This window comes from Penicillium manginii (genome assembly GCF_028828005.1).
Source record: "Penicillium manginii strain IBT 31320 chromosome Unknown utg000005l:1.0-5665137.0:1.0-5668048.0, whole genome shotgun sequence".
NCBI lineage: Eukaryota > Fungi > Ascomycota > Eurotiomycetes > Eurotiales > Aspergillaceae > Penicillium > Penicillium manginii.
In genome coordinates, this window is record NW_026643106.1 from 3,275,525 (window position 1) to 3,293,439 (window position 17,915).

Consider the following 17,915-nt stretch of genomic DNA (forward strand, 5'->3'; position numbering starts at 1 on the left):
ATTTGAAGCCTCATGTTTTATGCACCGCATTTTGTCTTGTTATTAGTGCTCTTCGGACTCTTCCCCTGGCACTTTCTTCTTCGTTTGTGAAGGAGGAACATACAAGGGGTTTCCGGATCGGCGTTCTATGCACAGTGTTCTCCTTCTCCTTGTCATGGCCCCCGTTAGGCGGTACAGTTATTCGCCTTTCTCATGGTCGATATACACCTGCTGCGATGTGGACGGGTACCTGTTCCTCAACCCTGGTAGCGCTCCTGGCACTGCTCAGTGGTAAGATTGACGAGCGTACAGCCCCAACATGGAATAATTCGGCGAATTCCAGTTGATGAAAGAGGGGCTGGTTTTTTGCCAAGGTTTTCTTTCCATGAGTTTCCTATTTTTTTCATGTATGTATGGCGGACGATAGGGGCCACAACTGCATCCCGATCCTGTTCCCACATGCTTCAGGATCCGATAACTAGATCCTCTTCCTCAATTACCACATTTTTCCCCTTGGAGCACCTTTGAGCGCTACAATGAGCGCTGAAGAATTTCTGGCCAATGTCGAGAGCGGCATCGTGCCTGTGACCTGCCATGAGGATGTCTTGCGGATCGCGTTTCTCTATTTGGATGAGGGACTGTGGAACGACAACGGGGTGTTCAATGTAGTGGAGAAGCTGCACGCACATGGTTGGTCCTTTGGTGAGGGCGAGTTACGATTTAACCGGTACAGTCAATATCTCCTAAATGTCTACTAGCACTATCATTAACAAATACTATACAGAACACTGGACATATTCTACCTCGCACAACTAGCAGCAGCCATCTACCGCTACACTTCCCAACTAGAAGGGGACTTCCCCTGCCTCTCCGATTTCCCAACCTTCTACACAGTCCACCACGCCCTGCTCCATTCCTCTGCCTGGTGCTCCTACTACTCCCCCCACTTCCTCGCTCAGCGCACCACAGCACACTTATACCGCCCGCCTAACCTCCAGGACCTGCCCGAATCCTCCTCCCCGTTGGGCCAGCCGCGCCGTAGGCCGGTATCCGCGTGTATCCTAAAACTGCCCCGCTGGGCATACACTGTTTTGCGCACGTCGTACAGGCAGCCTTTTCTGTCCTTTGAAACTCTTACTGCTATAGCCCTACGTACACTGGAGACGACTATGACACGCTTGCATGAGATCTACCCTAGCGCACCGCCTTATTCGGAATCACATGCGCGGTTCTGGCTTGAGTATTTTACGCCTGGGTCGTCTCAGTTGGCTAAGATATCTTCCTCGGGAACGTGGGGGCCTAATAGGTTTGGGATATTGGTTGCGCAGGGGATGTATGATTTACATAGTTTAGAGGCGGAGTATCTCGCACAATCGGGGGGATGGGGTGAGGGGGTCGGTGAGGAGGAGAAGGCGATGTGGTGCGGGTTGCCTGATGGAGGGATTCAAGTTTACGCGTCGTGGAGGGGATGGGAGGAAGAGGCTGGGAGTGAGGAGGTGGAGTTTCTGGCTGCTGTTGCGGTGGAAGAGACGGTTGGTCTCGGAAATGAAGGGATAGAACTTGAAATGGATGGCTTGGACTTGTCGATCCGGTCACATATACTGCTGTCGGTCATGCAGGCTGCGGTCAAGGATGGGGAGGAGAGGGAATGTTTTCTAGGCGAGCTGGAGAGACGGATGGTGCAGAAGGGGAGAATTGGAGAGAATAGAGCAGGGATGTGGGTCAAGGAGGCCATGGGAATCATGGATCCGTATGTACGCACATGGCAGGGTGTGTGGCCTGGTGTAGATGCGAGGGGGGAGATGCTGCGGCGGATCTTGGTGGAGAATGCGCAGCTCTTTGCACGTTGGAGGGTGTCGCCTCTCTTGAGGCAGTTCACTTTTGAGCTAGAGCCGAGGGAGTAAGGCATTTAGACTACCATTAGACAGGTGTATAGGTATGTATGTACAGAGTTAAGCATCTGAGACCTTGATATTGTGGTTGATATCATTAAATTGAAAATGTTTCAAAATAGAATACTACAACTATTTCATAGATATCTTCATGTCCTAAATCGTATGCTAAAGGAGAGACAAAATATTCAAAACAGAACTCCACAACACCATCCATGCGCATGTCAACTTGGAAGCTTTCTCCGGAAAAAGATTTTCTCGTTTCCTACACAGCACCAGGCACTTCATATTGAAAAAGAGAATCCCCAGATAAATGAAAAGAAATCAAGGTCACGAAAAGAATATAAATGTCGTTGATTTGGACGAAAACAATGCTTGGCCTTGCTAATCGATGGAAATATCCAAGACAGATCGAGAAAGAAAAAGGACGAAATGAGATGAGACGATAGGGAAGAACCGCGATGGGAACCGCAGATACTGTGATGTGATGAGATGAGATAAAAAGTAGCGTGACAAATCCAAATTGCGGTCATGTTTTATGATGACTCGGCCGCTTGTGCAGGCAGAGATGCGATGTTCATGGCTGCACACTTGAGAATCGTCTGCATCATAATATTCCCGTTCAACGGTTTGGAGAGATAATCATCCATGCCCGCCGAAAGACACTTATCCCTGTCGCCCATCATGGCGTGGGCCGTGAGGGCAATAATAGGCGTACGTGATAACGAGTTCACTTTCTCGTATTGTCTGATTTTGTTCGTTGCTTCGAACCCGCCCATAACGGGCATTTGAATGTCCATGAGGATAACGTCGTACCGGTGGCGCTTGACCTCTTTGACGGCTTGTAAGCCGTTTTCGACGACTGTCACGTTGTGGTTGTCCTTTTGTAGGATTCGGACGGCGACCTTTTGGTTGACGTCATTGTCTTCGGCGAGGAGGATTGCTAGGGATCGGGTGAATCCTGATGAAATGCGGCTGGCGCGATTACCCAGGGCGGGAAGGATTCCGTTCCAGAGATCTATCGGTCGGCAGGGGGTGGTTATGTAGGAGGCGATGCCGAGCTCTCCGGCTGATTTGAGAAGAATTGAGATGGCGGGTGCCATGATTGTTAGGGGAATTGAGGAAAGATTTGAGCAGATGCGGATTTTCATTGCTGTGTTGACGGTTGATACGATGATTGCATCGATGGCGCAGTTCCAGTCTGCTCCTGGCTGGCCTGGGAGTTGGGAATCAGGGATGATCACTGGTTGGAGGCCGAGTTCAGATAGCATCTGAGCAGCGGGGAAGTCTGGCAGTTGGCCATCGTCAACGCATAAGACTCGTCGATTTTTGTAAGGAAGTAGTTGCTCTGCAAATCCGGCTGGTTGTTCGGCAACCTTGACCCGGCACGTGAAGGAAAACTTGCTGCCCTGACCTAGCGTTGACGTGACCCAGATATCACCACCCATTAGAGAAACAAGGCGCTTAGAAATTGCAAGTCCTAGTCCTGTTCCTCCGAAACGTCGAGTCATCGAGCCATCCGCTTGCTGGAATTTATCGAAGATGAGACCAAGCTTGCTCTCCTCGATTCCGATGCCTGGGTCTGCAACCGAGAACTCGAACATAGCCTCGTCTGACTGGAGTTGATGGTTCTCAACACGCCTAACGCACACCTTGATCTCTCCGTGGTCAGTGAACTTGATTGCATTGCCAACCAAGTTCAACATTACTTGGCGAAGCCGATAAGCATCGCCAAGAAGATAATCGGGCACGTTTCCATCAACAATGCACGCCAAGCTCAATGCCTTTTCATTAGTCTCCACTGTCAGGGCTTTTAGTACGCCGAACACGGTGGAGCCAAGACTGAAAGGCATCTTCTCAATATTCATGTGGTTGGCCTCGATTTTTGATATATCAAGAATGTCATCGATGATGGTCAACAAACTTATGGCAAGGTTGTGCACCATATCCAAGGTCTCTCTAACAGGGGCCTGGAGGTCATCCGTATCGAGAGCCAGACTGGAGAGACCAATAATGCCATTCATCGGAGTTCGGATCTCGTGACTGATGGACTTGTTAGCTCGACTTGCACTGCTTTGACCAACTCTCTACTACATACCTCATATTTGCAAGGAACTCTGATTTACTGCGATTCGCCAGCTCCGCGGCTTCACGGGCTGCCTGGTTCCGTTGAATGCTGTCACGCAAACTGTTGATCATCTTATTGATCTTCTGTTTGAGATCATCCATTTCACCCGAGGCTGATACGGTAATCAACTTTGTGAAATCACCACTCATCGCTGCTTCTGTGATCTCTCCAAAGGCTCGGACTTGCGAGGTGAGGTTGTCTGCCATGGTATTGACGTCTTCGCTGATAGATCTCCAAATACCAAGGGAACCTTCGACATTGGCCTGACCACCAAGTTTTCCTCTAACACCCACATCTCTCGCCACGACTTTCAACTCCCTCGCGAATTGGCCGAGGCCATCAACCATGCTGTTAATTGTCTCTTTCAATGTCAAGATTTCACCCTGGGCATGAACCTCGATCTTGGTACTCAAATCTCCGCGGGCGATTGCTTGTGTCACGTTTGAAATCTGTCTAACCTGCAACGTGAGATTTTGCGCCATGGTATTAACATTATCCGTGAGGTCGCGCCATCTACCCTCGACGTTCTCGACCTGGGCCTGACCACCCAGTGTGCCGTCCGTTCCCACTTCCCGCGCCACACGGCTGACCTCGAAAGCGAATTGATTAAGTCGGTCGACCATGGCGTTAATGGTAAGTTTCAAGTCCAAGATCTCCCCTTTCACGTCGGCAGTGACCTTCATCGTCAAATTACCACGGGCAACGGCCGTCGTGACCTTCGCAATCTCACGCACCTGCTGCGTGAGATTCGAAGCCATGATATTCACATTATCGGTCAAACTCTTCCAAGTCCCCTCGACGCCATGAACAACCGCCTGACCACCAAGTGTCCCATCCGACCCGACCTCCCGCGCAACGCGACTAACCTCAAAAGCGAACTCCCGCAGCTGATCAACCATCGAATTGATAATGTTCTTCAGCAACAGGATCTCTCCTTTACAATCCGCTTGCACCTTCCTCGTCAGATCTCCCTTCGCCACGGCCGTAGTCACAGTCGTGATATCGCGAACCTGAGTCGTCAAATTATTCGCCATGGCATTAACATTAACCGTCAACTCGTGCCAAATACCCTGAATACCTTCGATCCGCGCCTGACCACCCAACACGCCCTCCGTGCCAACTTCCCTCGCAACCTTCGATACCTCCTGGCTGAAGATCTGCAGCTGATCCATCATGGTGTTGATAGTCTGCTTAAAGGCCGCGATATCGGGCGACATTTCGAGCGGGTGCATGCGTGCGCGCTGGGACAAGTCGCCGTGGGCTACTTGGGTGACGATCTCGCCGATGGCGCGGAGCTCTTTGTGGAATGCTTCGTTGATGTGTGTTGATTTTCGGAGCTCATTGCGGAGGGCGGAGCATTCGTGCTCGACCTCGGCGATTGCACTGTGTGATTCACGGCGGTAGATCAGCTCGTCTACGATTAGTGAGATGAATTCTCGGGGCACAGAGACTTCGGGCGTTTGTTGGTGTTGGAGGGCGGCGCGCGCTTGGGATAAGTCTGCGTCGCTGACCAGTGTTGGTCGACTCATGTCCACCAGTGCCGCCATGGTGACGGGGGGGACTGGGAACTGGACTGAGTTGAGGAGGATGGGGAAGAGTCGAGCGGAGAAGATCGGGTTCAGTCAATCAATGAAGTGGCGACCTCTGCGTCTTTGTTTCAGCTGCAAGAGGGTTAGTGGGGGGGGAAGATGGCGGAGTACAAGAAAAAGAGCTTTTATTGAAGTGAGGGGGAGGGGGAGGGTTTTAGATTTTGGGTTTGGGGTTGAAGTGGAAGCTGACTTGAAGAAGTGAAACCTGGGGGTGGGCCGATCGAGACGCACGATAGAGAGTAGCCCCTAATGCTAATAGCAGAAAGTTTGGTATGGTCTGGTTCGGCCTGGAGTAGAGTGGAGCGGAGCGGATAGACAGGCGATCTGACACATGAACAGAAAGTAGTACTATCAGTACAGCATCTCACGCGCAGTCTCCACAGGTCAGGTCACCGGTCTTTGAGGAAAAGATAGCAAAGTAGAGTGGAGAGAAAGGTAGGTGTGACGGGGGCGAGTGAAGGGGAAAGGAAAGAGGAATGAGGCCGAGTGGAAGTGCCAAATCCAGTCTAGACCGCACTCCGCACTCTCTCCAGGCTGGAATTGCCGACGGGCGTGACCAATGATCCCACACCAGACCCATCACATTGAGAATTCCAGATGATCGGGGATGTACGAAATACCTAGACACTATCAGGCACAAGTACATGGGAGTACAGACAAATTTAGTTTATTTGTTTACTTCAACGTTGCAGATCGGGCGGGTCGATCTGGTCCACCAAGAACCGCACAAAGCGTGACGATCGGCCATCCCCGGAGATGACCCCCCCCATCCAATAGAGAGAGAGAAAAATTTGAAGAAAAAGAAGAGAGAATGGGAATGAGATAAACCGTACCTTAAGGTATGATCCCCAGGAAGTGGGAGAGGAATAAGAACGCACCACAATACACAACCATATAGGCATAGGAAAAACTAGCTTATCTGTATACTTCCAACGTTACAATCAAAGAGTGGAGAATATATCCGCCTTGTACCTTAAACTGTTGATACTCCGAAGCATGCTACATTTTTTAAGGAAGGTAGAGAGGACCATTAAAAAAGATTAAGAAAAGAGTATTACTAGTAAGAGGCATCGGGATACTAGGAGAACCGTGGCCAGCATAGCGAAGAACCGCTTAAAAAGAATGAGGATCGGCTATCCCCGGGACAGATTAACCCCGGCTAATAAAGCGAGGAAAAAATTGAAAAAAAAAACTTGAGAGATGTCAACAATGACACTCCGCGGGGGGGGGTCGAACCCCCAACCTTCCGATGCTCTTAGATTTAGAGTCCCAGGGAGATTTCTCTTCAAAGGCCTTTCTCATAAAAGTCGGACGCTCTAGCCTATATTATGTCTTAGCTTCTGCAACTGCTCGACTTCGGGGGAGCGCATCGCACCAATTGAGCTAGCGGAGTCGCATTCCACTCGACCATCTGGTCGCAGATAAGATAATACAGGGCCAGAATGGAACTGGATATTCTGCGGTGAATTTTATACCGTTCCCGCTTTTCTTGCAACTCTGCCAATCAGAGCTTTCGGAAGCTCTCTCCGCCTGCGGGAACGCTGGTTTTCTGCCATCCTGCTGCCCCTCCAAAATTCATGCTCCAACTTGAAGTTACTTCTTCTTACATTCTGTCTTTGGTTTCTGTTGTATATCTCGATTTTTGGTTATCTTCTGCCTCTAAACATATCTAATATATGCTCCTAGGTGATTCAATACTATATCTATAACTTATTCCGGCTTAGTACGCCTCCGCAGATACTCTGGTCAAGTTTCTACTAGTACTTCGTACACCTGCCCAGATGGGCAGCGAAAGCGCCCGGTTAGGGTACCCTAACGTATATGATCTACCCACATACTTAGGAGTAGGTAAGTTCCAAGGTTTCAAGTTCTTGGAAGTTTCCCCCAGGGCCAATTAAATAATACAATCTTTAACTCCATCAACCTTGGAACTTGGTTTAGTACCTTTTTTTTCGATATCTTGGCCTATTATATGCTATTAGTAGTACAGCGGTATGGCATATACTCGCTTCCAAGGTTAAGACTTGCCCACTGACAGGTGGAGGCTCTCGGCGCGGCAATGTTTTTGAGGCTGTGCAAGATGAGCTTTAGCATGGAGCCTACAACATTACTACTTAATCTCTACAAACATCTACTAGTAGAGCCCCCCCCCAAAGGCCCCAGGGGAAGAGAGAGAATGTATCGGCTGAAAGGTAAGTAAATAAGATAATCTCCAGGGCTGCTACTGGTATCAAGCGCCCACTTATACACAGAACTCACACCCATGCTGGAACAAGGTTTTACTAGTAGGCGCATCTCTTTGTCGACCGTGCTCTATGGTTCTCACCATTTACGGATATCCACACATTTTCAAGTTCATGATCCATCATCTCGAGACTCGATTCCATGCGGATTTTGCGGGCTGTTTCGCGGTCTACATTGGGTCTTTTTAAGGGAGAAAGATCTATCTACCTATAGTCCTGAGTGCAGTCAGGATTCAAGGGCCGGCGTGATTGGCCCGCACCAAGAAGCATCTGCCAGACGAGAAGAGAAAATTTTTGCTCGGGCTGGGCTAGTTGGCAGGACCATATGCCTGAAAAGCTTACAATGACAAAGGAATTCTGGAAATACTTCAAGGAAACCTTCAATCTGGACACTTCGTTGGAGGTTATTGGCAGAAGCAGGGCGTCAAAGTCACCGGGAATCTAGAGCTTGCTTCAGACTGACAGTCGAAAAATGAAGACATACAATAGCAACTTGAAGGAATTACATTATCGAGTGGAAGCATATGAGCGGAAGCACATACTGTCCTCGTAACCTAGTATTTCAAGAAAGAAAAAAGAATATAGATGCAGATCAGAGATGCATTAAACGTAGATAAAACAGTATGATACATAGTTGCGCCGAACCATTTTTCGAGCCCCAGGAAGTGAGTGGAGAGGAATAAGAAACAGCACACAACACACAAGAATACAGGTATAGGAAAAGATCAAAATAAAAACCACATTACAAAAGTTCCAGGGCCGTCTAAGATCCGACGGCGATGCAAGAGATCAGGGGGATCGGAAATCATCATAGATGCACACGGAGAGGCGAGGGGGATGGGGACGAGAGCGAGAGACGAGGTTCTTAGAACATGCCACCGCCCATACCGCCCATACCGCCCATACCACCCATGCCACCGGCAGGGGCAGCAGGGCCCTTCTCCTCGGGAGCATCGACGATGACAACCTCGGTCGTACCGAGCAGGGAGGCAACACCGCTGGCGTCAACCAGACCAGTGCGGACAACCTTGAGGGGATCGACGATACCGCTGGCGATCATGTCAACGTACTCGCCCTTGGAGCTGTCGAATCCACGGTTGAAGTCCTTGGCGTACTCGTCGGTCAGCTTGCCGACGATGACGCTACCCTCAAGACCAGCGTTCTCGACGATGGTGCGGGCGGGGCGGGTGATGGCACTCTTAATGATGGAAACACCGAGCTGCTGGTCGAAGTTGGCGGGCTTGACGTTGTCCAGGGCGTTGGCAGAGGCCTTCAGGAGAGCGGTACCACCACCGGGGAGGATACCCTCCTCAACTGCAGCGCGGGTGGCGTTCAGGGCATCGACAACACGGTCCTTCTTCTCACCGACCTCAACCTCGGAGGAGCCACCGACCTTGATGACGGCGACACCACCGGAGAGCTTGGCGAGACGCTCCTGGAGCTTCTCCTTCTCGTACTCGGAGGTACCGGGGTCGGCCATCACGCCACGGATCTGCTCGCAGCGCTGGGAGATGCTGTCCTTGCTGCCCTCACCGTTAAGGATGATAGTGTCCTCCTTGGTGATGGTGATAGCACCGGTGGTACCGAGCATCTCGGGGGTGAGCTTCTCGAGCTTGATGTCGAGCTCGTCAGTGAAGACAGTACCGTTGGTCAAAACAGCCAGGTCACCCAGAATGCTCTTGCGGTTGTCACCGAATCCGGGGGCCTTGACGGCGGCGACCTGGAGCTGTCCGCGCAGCTTGTTCAGGATGCAGACGGCAAGAGCCTCACCCTCGATGTCCTCAGCGATGATGACCAGGGGGCGGCGGAGAGTGGTGGAGGCCTCAAGGGCGGGGATGATGTCCTGGACAGCGGAGATCTTCTTCTCAGAGAGCAGGATCAGAGGCTTCTCGAACTCGACCTTCTGGGACTTGGGGTCGGTGATGAAGTAGGGGGAGGTGTAACCACGGTCGAAGCGCATACCCTCGGTGACCTCGAGCTCGTCCTCAACGGTCTTGCCCTCCTTGACGGTGATGACACCCTCCTTTCCGACGCGCTCCATGGCGGTGGAGATGAGCTTGCCGATGGCAGTGTCGCCGTTGGCCGAGATGGTGGCGACCTGAGCGATCTCCTCACCGGTGGTGATGGCACGCTTGTTCTCGACGAGGTACTGAACGGCGGCCTCGACGGCGGCCTGGATACCGCGGCGCAGATCCATGGGGTTGCAGCCAGCGGCGACGTTCTTCACGGTCTCGGAGAAGATGGCACGGGCCAGAACGGTAGCAGTGGTGGTACCGTCACCGGCAGTCTCGTTGGTCTTGGAGGCGACATCCTGGAGGAGACGGGCGCCGAGGTTCTCGAACTTGTCCTGCAGAGTGACAGCCTTGGCAACAGTCACACCATCTACCCAGAGTTAGCTTTTTGTTTTTAATATTTCCCTTCTTCTCCGGTTCGCGATAACACCGAATTGCGCCGAATTTGTGACATACCCTTGGTGATCTTGGGGGAGCCGTAGGGGGACTCGATCAGAACGTTACGGCCCTTAGGACCCAGGGTGGAGGTGACGGCCTTGGCCAGGGTGTCAACACCCTTGAGGAGGTTGGCACGGGCTTCGACACCAAACTTGAGCTCCTAGTCGGGAAGTTAGCTATGGTGCACCGGAAGGCTTTCGGAATTGACGGAAGATGGCATCGGGGGTCATCGAAATATGGGACGAGGGCAATTGGAATTGAAGAATCACCACGCAGAGGATCACGTACCTTGTGAGCAAAACGCTGCTGCTGGAGGTTCAGGCCGGAGCGGTAGAAAGGGGCACGCTTGGAAGCGGCGGAGAGGACCGAAGTCCGGGTAGAGAGAGCGCGCTGCATTATGAAGAAACAAAACAATTAAAGAGATGAGGAAAGAGAAAAGGAGCAACCCGATTGGGGATGAAGGGTTGAGGGGGGGATGGAAGGGAGAGGTAGGAAGCTGGGGAGATGAGGCCAAAGTCTCGAAAATTTTCCCGGCGCTTCTTCCCCATCCCCAGACTTGGCGGCAGAAACAGCTAGAAGGTCACGTGATATATTCCCGAGGCATCGGGCGTAGGTATCGGGCGGGCGGCTGTACAAGGGTAGGTTGGGATAGCAAGTTACCAGTAAGCTCATCTAGGATAATACTAGTACTACATGTAATAGATTGTAAGGACTCGGATCTTGGAAATGGACTTTGTGAAATCTACAACTCACTTGAATCCTGAAGTTCAAGCTTATGGTCGAGTTTCTGTCTTTGGTGGAAGAATCAGAGTAGTCGGAAGTAGAAGCCGATTCGACACGACAATATAGACACTGACAACTTTTAGGTTGAAGACCGCCAATACTTTGACCAGTATACTAACTTAGATATACCCACTAGGCTCTTATAGATCACATCAAGAGCCCCGTGAATTAAATAATACACTAGGAGCATTTACCTGACTTCATATACATCAGCTCAAACTACTCTGTTCCAGCCAGTCTAGACCGCCATTAGTCACGTGGCAAGTTCGGAACAAGACCGGGCCGGCACTGGCCGTCCAACAACTTTCCGTGGAGCCGATCCATCTTGGTCTCCCCGTCAACTCGGCTTCTTGCCCAGATCCAGTACAGCTGCTACGAGTAATAACTACTTGGTAGAGATAAGATGGTATAGTGTCGAGATCGGTCAATTTATCCCCGCATCATCTTTTACATGGAATTCTCTGATTTTCATGCTTTATCTCGCTCTCCTCCTAAATCCCACCGTACCGCATCCCAATCCCAATGACCGATCTCGTCTCCCCTTCCTAAAAGAGGCCCATAATCCATGCTGCTGCCGGAATAGTCTCATCTCATCATTTTAATCCCTTCACTTTCTGATGAGAGAGAAATCTCCATGGACCCGGTCATTCACAGCAGAGTAAAGCCGAGTTAAAAGGACGCTGCACTAGGATTATCGTCAAAATCCACTAGCTCATCTAAGCCCCCAGAGGAAGGCCTACCAGCGTTGACGAGCAGCTCTTGAGGATTGACGAGAATCGTATCGGGCGATGAATGGGGGACACAATATCCAAGACTAGGCATGTTCATTCCCGGGGATTGGGGAGCCTGGTGCGGGTAGAAGAATGAGTTTGGAGAAAATGACTGATCTTGAGAGTATGCCGGGCTCTGAGGATATTGCTGACCCTGTGCATAGCCCTGACTTTGCGGGTGAGTCGGATGCTGTGCATACCGGGGACTCATATTCTCTTGAAATGCAGGGCGCTGCAGATATGCATTCGGATCAAAGAAGTCGGGGCTCTGTAGCGCGACTTGAAACCCTGCGGGCTTCACGTTGTGGTTCAACGGCCGTTGCAGCGGGTTCAACTGCATTGGATACTGTGATGAGGATCGGAGGAAATCCTGTACCCTACCGGGAGTACTGCCCTGGCTACTATCGCCGGGCATTTGGAAAGGCCCAGGGCTCCAGAAACGGTCGACATCACCCGTGGGTCTCGGTGTTGGCGGCGAGGTTCCCCCCCATAGGGACCGGGGTCGATGAGTACTGCTCTTGGACAGCCTTGGATGAAAGCATGCTCGCGGTACGATTCTTAAAGCTAACACGCAGTTTCTGCCTCTCTGCGGGATTGGGAGAGCCCTTCTCGGAGATCTCGCTGTTCTGGATATTCGCAATCGCAGGACTGGCAAATCTGTTCGGAACGGTCATCTCTTCTTTATCGCTGCTCAAAACATCGTCTGATTCTTCCGACAAAGACTCAGGTGCATCACTAGGTACGTAAGTTGGATTCTCTGCACTGGCAGGGAGGAACTGGAGGAAAGGGGCATTCACGCACACTTTCTCACTCTCGGAGCTGATCTTCCGGGCAGAGGTCTTGATGCGCTTCGCCACGCTTGCACTTGCACTTGCACGACGGGTCATGTGGCGCTTTGCCTTGCGTGAGGTTGGAGCCCCATATTCGGGGTCCGAGCCGCCGGAAGAGAGATCATCGACCTCTTCGTCGGGGATAGCCTCGGCCACACCACCCTGCTGGACAGAGCCCTTTGAGTCTTTGCGAGAGCCGCCAGTAGCACGTCGGAGCGGGGGCGGGACTATCTTTCCATCCCTGACCCGACGACCACGCAGCTTGGATAGGTGTTGCACGATTGCACCTTCCGTGTACTTCGGTCCCATGGTTGAAGCCACCACATCCCAGGGTATCTTTGTGCTGCTTGTGTTGCATGCTGCTTGAATGGCCAGCAACAGGTGTGCATCGATGTCCGCTGTTCCAGTTAGTACAAGAACATGGTATGTGAGGGTTGAACGCCGGAGGCAATGTATGAGTGCACAAGGCAAAACACATATAGAAGAACTTTCAAACATCCATGGGAAAACAGAAGCTCAAGTGCATGGGTATTTCCAGATGAAAGCAAGGACAGCACTTACAATCCCAGCGCACCAGATTCCGTTTCTCCTTTCTGGGCTTAACGGGTACCTTGCCTCGTACCATTTTGGTGGCAGCAAAAAATTCTGCCGTTGGAATGGATGGTTTGTTTGAGTGATAAGAAAGGGCGATGGATAATGCTTTAAGGTTCGGATCAGAACTTTAGTTCGTCGAGACCATACTGGCAAGAACGAGTTGCATGGTTGGAGGAGAGAAGATAGAAAGGACGAAGGTGAGAGATGAAGTGGGAAGGGGAAAGGGTGCGGGGGGAAGGTTGAGGGTAAATCGTTGGGGAAAGAGTGAACAGTGAATGGTGTGGGTGGTGGTTGTCAAAGATGGCAGGCCGCTGCCTGAGAAAGTGTGGAGAAATCTATAGCTCGTCTGCGAATCCCCACATTTCCAATTTATATAGCCAAGAGATGATATCAAAACATGAATTCTCTTTAAAATATAATTCTACTACTGAGAGTGAATGGGGAATACAGGGACTCGAATTTGGAAGGATGGTGATCCGAATAGAAAGATATCTTAGATGAAGTTTTATAGGTTGTAGGAGAGTCCATGCCAGATGCTTCGAATAATGGTCTTTCAATAGATTAATAGGTAGCCAACCCCTGAAAGGACAATAGAAATACAACTTGAAGTGTAAATAAATGCATCTATCTGCCTATATTGTTCAGGTGCTAATGTTGTATACCTATAGTATGCATGATACCACGTGACTGATGTCCTCCATGACACGTGACACGAACAAGACAGAGATAACACGTGACTTGCGACTCCCGAAACTCCGGATCGAATGCTTCCAAACTCACCCGAGCCCGTTTTCACCCCTTCAATTCAATCCACCCACCTCCCCCATCCACATTCAAAATGACTGCCGCCTGGAAGGCCGCTGGCCTCACGTACGTCTCGTCGATTGCCGAATTTCTAACCTTCCGCTCACCCCGATTCTCAGTTACAACCGCTACCTGGCCATTGCCGCCCGCACCGTGCGCCGCTCTCTGAAGGAGACTCCCCGCCTGGCCTCCGAGCGCCGCGGCCAGATGGACCTCCGTTTTGCCAAGTGGGAGGTTAGTTGACTCGCCTGAATACGATCTTTCAAACCACCGGAAAACTAACGGATGATTCGCGACTGTTTAGAACGGCAAGCAGGGTGAGGGCAAGTCGCTTGCCCAGGCCAACAACGAGGCTCTTGCCCAGGCTGAGAAATAAACGGATCGACCAACCATCTCCAATTATAAGCGATTGAGAAACCAGGAGACTCGTCATGTTGGGAGGAGCGATGGACCCGGCGGAAACCAGAAAGCGGAGGAGTAGCGCGGACCCCCGGGGAGACATTGAACTTTTGTACATGTGTAGCAATACAGGCACACGCGTCTGGGTAGACCGAGCCTAGAAATCGCACTCGTCCTTTTTGACTATCTTCGTATTCTATTTTGTCCAGATTTGTCGTAGAAATCACCCTGCTGTTGTGGCTGGAGCTGGAGCTGGAGCTTTGTAGGTGAAAGCATCGCTGCACGTCAGAGCGGCCTCTTGTCGCCTGCCACTGCCACACCTGCTCTGCCCGAATCGCCTTTTTCCGCCCACCCCCCACCAACCCCTCGATTCATTGTACTCCAACCTGTTCCCCCCGGCGATTCTTGACCTGACGATTTTTCCTCCTTCCATGAGATCGACCGGCCACGGATTGCAGAGCCTCGAATCTCTGTGCGATGCTGCCGAATAACGAGGTGCGCCTGCCCCCTCCGCGGGCTGCGCGGGCTGCGCAATCTGCAGCAGTGCCCTGCGACATCACCACCCAATTCACCGAGGCCGCTTCCAGTGAGTTGTTGGATTATCTGAGTGGGCTTCGCTTCCGATCTGACTATTGGATTTCCTATAGAGCTCAAGACCGGACAGCTCGTCAAAGATGAATTGTTTACCCTGTTCGAGGCAGTGGGCGCATTGGAGGTGCGTCATCGTCACACAGTGACCGCAAAGATATACTGGAGGGAGGGAATTGAAGACTGATCACAGATCTAAATGGTGACAGATTATGGACTCGAAAATGGACAGTGGTTATATCGCACCCGGTGAAAACCACGTACAAGCGTTGGAAGACGATTACGATGTGCGACAGCCCTTGACACCAAAGCAAGTTGTAGGGCTGATGGATCAGCTACTTTGCCATGAAGTAAGTATGCAGTCCAATTACTATGGAGGAAAGCATTCAGCTAATACGATTGCAGATGGCATGGCACATGGGCCACCCTCTCTCCCAAACGCTCTTCACCTCGATTTACCTTGATAAACTACTTTGGCCAGTTCCGAAAACCATGGAGGATGCCCGCTTTGATCGCGTACCAAGTGAATCTCCTCTCATCAGTCTCGTCCTCCGAGCATACTGCTTGGCCCTCGTCAAAGCTTGCGACTTTGTCCATGCTCGCATAGTGACTGAATATTACTATGAGGTAGTGTCAAGGACGGTCCGAATGCGGGTGAAGGTCTATTACTGACAGCGCTCGCTTTATCTTTATAGGAAGAAGACTTTGTCTCCCAATTGTACAATCGCAACCTACTGTCAGGGTTGGACCCGTCGCACTTCTTTCGCCTGCTGGATCAGGCGGTAGAGTGGGTAGATTCCCAAGAAACGATGGATCAGGACCTCCGAGACGCCCTTCGGTGCAGACTGCTGCTTCGGCACGAGTTCCTCAGTGCTCTTGACGAAGACCTCGAAGTCCTTGACACCAGGTCAACAGACAATTTTGTGTCATGTCTATCCACCTTGAGTGGTATTACAGAAACTGTCGCTCATGGCACACCTGTACCAGAGGCATTTAGCCTAAAAATCCAACGGAGGCTAGCCAGCACGGTGCCACCTCGTCCTATTGTTCATATTAGCCCCGAGGATGCTCTTGCTCATCTTAAGCGACTTTGCCAAGATGCGATCGATATGCAGCAGATGCTGGACTATAAGGGACCGAGCAACTTCAAGGTACTGCAATCCTTCTTCTCCGCTTTTTTTGAAAGAAAAGTTGCAATTATTGACCTCTGTTTAGACCGCAATCTGGAGTCTGCTATCCCGGAAACCCCAACCGTCTGTTTACATCCGTTGTCTGCTCCAAGCCCTGATTGTGAGCGACATGACCATCCTGGGCGCAGTTCCAGTTAAGCAATTCCTGTATGACGATCTGGCGGAGCTGGTCTTGCCATCCAGTGTGTTACTTCAAGCGAATACCGACGAAGTAGAATTGCCCTCCGACCCTCGGTTCCAGATTGCTCAAAAGATGGAAGGGTTTGTGAAACGATTTTCCCAGGTATGTTGCTCAAACTGGCTTGAATGGCCTGATGCTAATCCATGCAGCCCTTTGTGGACACTGTGCGAGCTGCCTGTCTCAACCGTTGTCGAATCCGTCGAACCGTGTGTCATACCGTGGTGGATTGGGACAATTTACAAATGGAGGTATGCGAGTACGCTAGGAACCACACCAGGAACCGCAATTCCCAACAACACACGGGAACTGACCTGACCACTCTTACTAGGCCGAGGAGCTTGATCTGGATCTGCAACGTTTGAGCGACGAGCCCCCGTTGCAAATGAAAGGAGGTGAAACCACATTCTCCTTCCCACTTAGCAGCTGGGCCTACAACCAAAAACTCATTCAGATCCGACGTATCATCCAGATGGGCTTCGAACTTTCCATCTACGCGCCCGAAGAATTAGCGGGGATGTATTGGTACCTGTCGTACATCTGTTCCACCCACCTCGGCCATCTCGACCGCATTCGCACCTTCACTGTCGCAGCGCGAAAGCGAGATCTCATCTCCGCCGGTGATCGCTCGGCCGACTCGCAAAAGTCTGCGGCCTTCCACCGCTCATTCCGGACCCTGGAGAGGGTAACTACCCAGCTAATTGCAGTCGATGCATTTGCAATCGCTCTGCACGCTCTATACGTGTTGCTTACGCGACATGAAGTTCTTCCTTGTGCTGCAGGTGCGGATGCATACTCCACCGATCGACTACGCTACGAACTGCGCATGAAACCGTTTATCCCAATCTCTCTGCCCGAGCTGGTACCCTTTGAGGAGTTCCAACGGGAGTCGGCGCTAGAGGGCGATTCCGATGCAATCATTCTGGAACGTGCTAGCAAGGCTATTACGGAAGCTCGGAAGGCGTGGGATGTTCTACTCTCTCAAGGAGCCTTCCTTGAGGAAGCTGGGTCTGGATCTGGATCTGGATCTGCAGGTGGCAAGGAATTTCCGAGCGCGATTGAGGAGGACTGGAAGCGGGATGTTAAAGATGCAATGCGGGCGTGCATTGGCGCGAGCATTTCGATTGAAACGGTGCGGAAGGCGCTGGGGAACAATCCGTCACCATCGGCTCAGCAGCCGTTGAACCTTGAGGTGACGATCCCTGAGATCGGCAGTAAATCGCGATGGCATGAGTGGTGGGTTGTGCCGCAAGTGAGCGAGAAGAAGAACCAGTGATAGATGGGACGATTACTATACTTCCAAGTTGAAGGTTCTATCAGGGTCTACTACTAGAAGTATTAAGCTAGTTTATACTACCTAGGTATACTACTAGTATTCAAAGTTACGAGGGTGCTGTGACTGTATCCGACATCCCGGCATAAGCGCATCCGACTATTACGAACTACTACCGACATGGGTGTAATTTAATATATTCTGGTGGAGACAAGATGATCCTCC

The 17,915-nt window shown here is 51.2% G+C and overlaps 7 protein-coding genes across 7 annotated transcripts; 3 read left to right on the plus strand and 4 right to left on the minus strand.

The window, feature by feature from the left end:
* Positions 1-515: 515 nt before the first annotated feature.
* On the plus strand, positions 516-1,883 carry N7533_007615 (uncharacterized protein; the record flags this gene model as incomplete). The annotated part of the gene is made up of 2 exons (XM_057104265.1): positions 516-706; positions 764-1,883. 2 exons carry the CDS (start codon positions 516-518, stop codon positions 1,881-1,883), a joined length of 1,311 nt encoding a protein of 436 aa, XP_056959222.1.
* A 524-nt stretch (positions 1,884-2,407) lies between these two features.
* Positions 2,408-5,546, minus strand: N7533_007616 (CheY-like superfamily; the record flags this gene model as incomplete). The annotated part of the gene is made up of 2 exons (XM_057104266.1): positions 2,408-3,914; positions 3,970-5,546. 2 exons carry the CDS (start codon positions 5,544-5,546, stop codon positions 2,408-2,410), a joined length of 3,084 nt encoding a protein of 1,027 aa, XP_056959223.1.
* A 3,150-nt stretch (positions 5,547-8,696) lies between these two features.
* Positions 8,697-10,677, minus strand: hsp60 (chaperone ATPase HSP60; the record flags this gene model as incomplete). Its single annotated transcript, XM_057104267.1, has 3 exons — positions 8,697-10,213; positions 10,300-10,441; positions 10,570-10,677. The coding sequence occupies 3 exons, from the start codon at positions 10,675-10,677 to the stop codon at positions 8,697-8,699; spliced, it is 1,767 nt and encodes a 588-aa protein (XP_056959224.1).
* Positions 10,678-11,733: 1,056 nt separating this feature from the next.
* Positions 11,734-12,249, minus strand: N7533_007618 (uncharacterized protein; the record flags this gene model as incomplete). The annotated part of the gene is made up of 1 exon (XM_057104268.1): positions 11,734-12,249. The coding sequence occupies one exon, from the start codon at positions 12,247-12,249 to the stop codon at positions 11,734-11,736; it is 516 nt and encodes a 171-aa protein (XP_056959225.1).
* Positions 12,250-12,283: 34 nt separating this feature from the next.
* Positions 12,284-13,289, minus strand: N7533_007619 (uncharacterized protein; the record flags this gene model as incomplete). Its single annotated transcript, XM_057104269.1, has 2 exons — positions 12,284-13,062; positions 13,226-13,289. The coding sequence occupies 2 exons, from the start codon at positions 13,287-13,289 to the stop codon at positions 12,284-12,286; spliced, it is 843 nt and encodes a 280-aa protein (XP_056959226.1).
* Positions 13,290-14,096: 807 nt separating this feature from the next.
* Positions 14,097-14,438, plus strand: N7533_007620 (ATP synthase subunit epsilon family protein; the record flags this gene model as incomplete). Its single annotated transcript, XM_057104270.1, has 3 exons — positions 14,097-14,128; positions 14,182-14,296; positions 14,367-14,438. The coding sequence occupies 3 exons, from the start codon at positions 14,097-14,099 to the stop codon at positions 14,436-14,438; spliced, it is 219 nt and encodes a 72-aa protein (XP_056959227.1).
* Positions 14,439-14,938: 500 nt separating this feature from the next.
* On the plus strand, positions 14,939-17,693 carry N7533_007621 (N-alpha-acetyltransferase 35, NatC auxiliary subunit; the record flags this gene model as incomplete). Its single annotated transcript, XM_057104271.1, has 8 exons — positions 14,939-15,047; positions 15,109-15,176; positions 15,259-15,399; positions 15,455-15,676; positions 15,745-16,200; positions 16,265-16,522; positions 16,570-16,668; positions 16,749-17,693. The coding sequence occupies 8 exons, from the start codon at positions 14,939-14,941 to the stop codon at positions 17,691-17,693; spliced, it is 2,298 nt and encodes a 765-aa protein (XP_056959228.1).
* Positions 17,694-17,915: the final 222 nt, after the last annotated feature.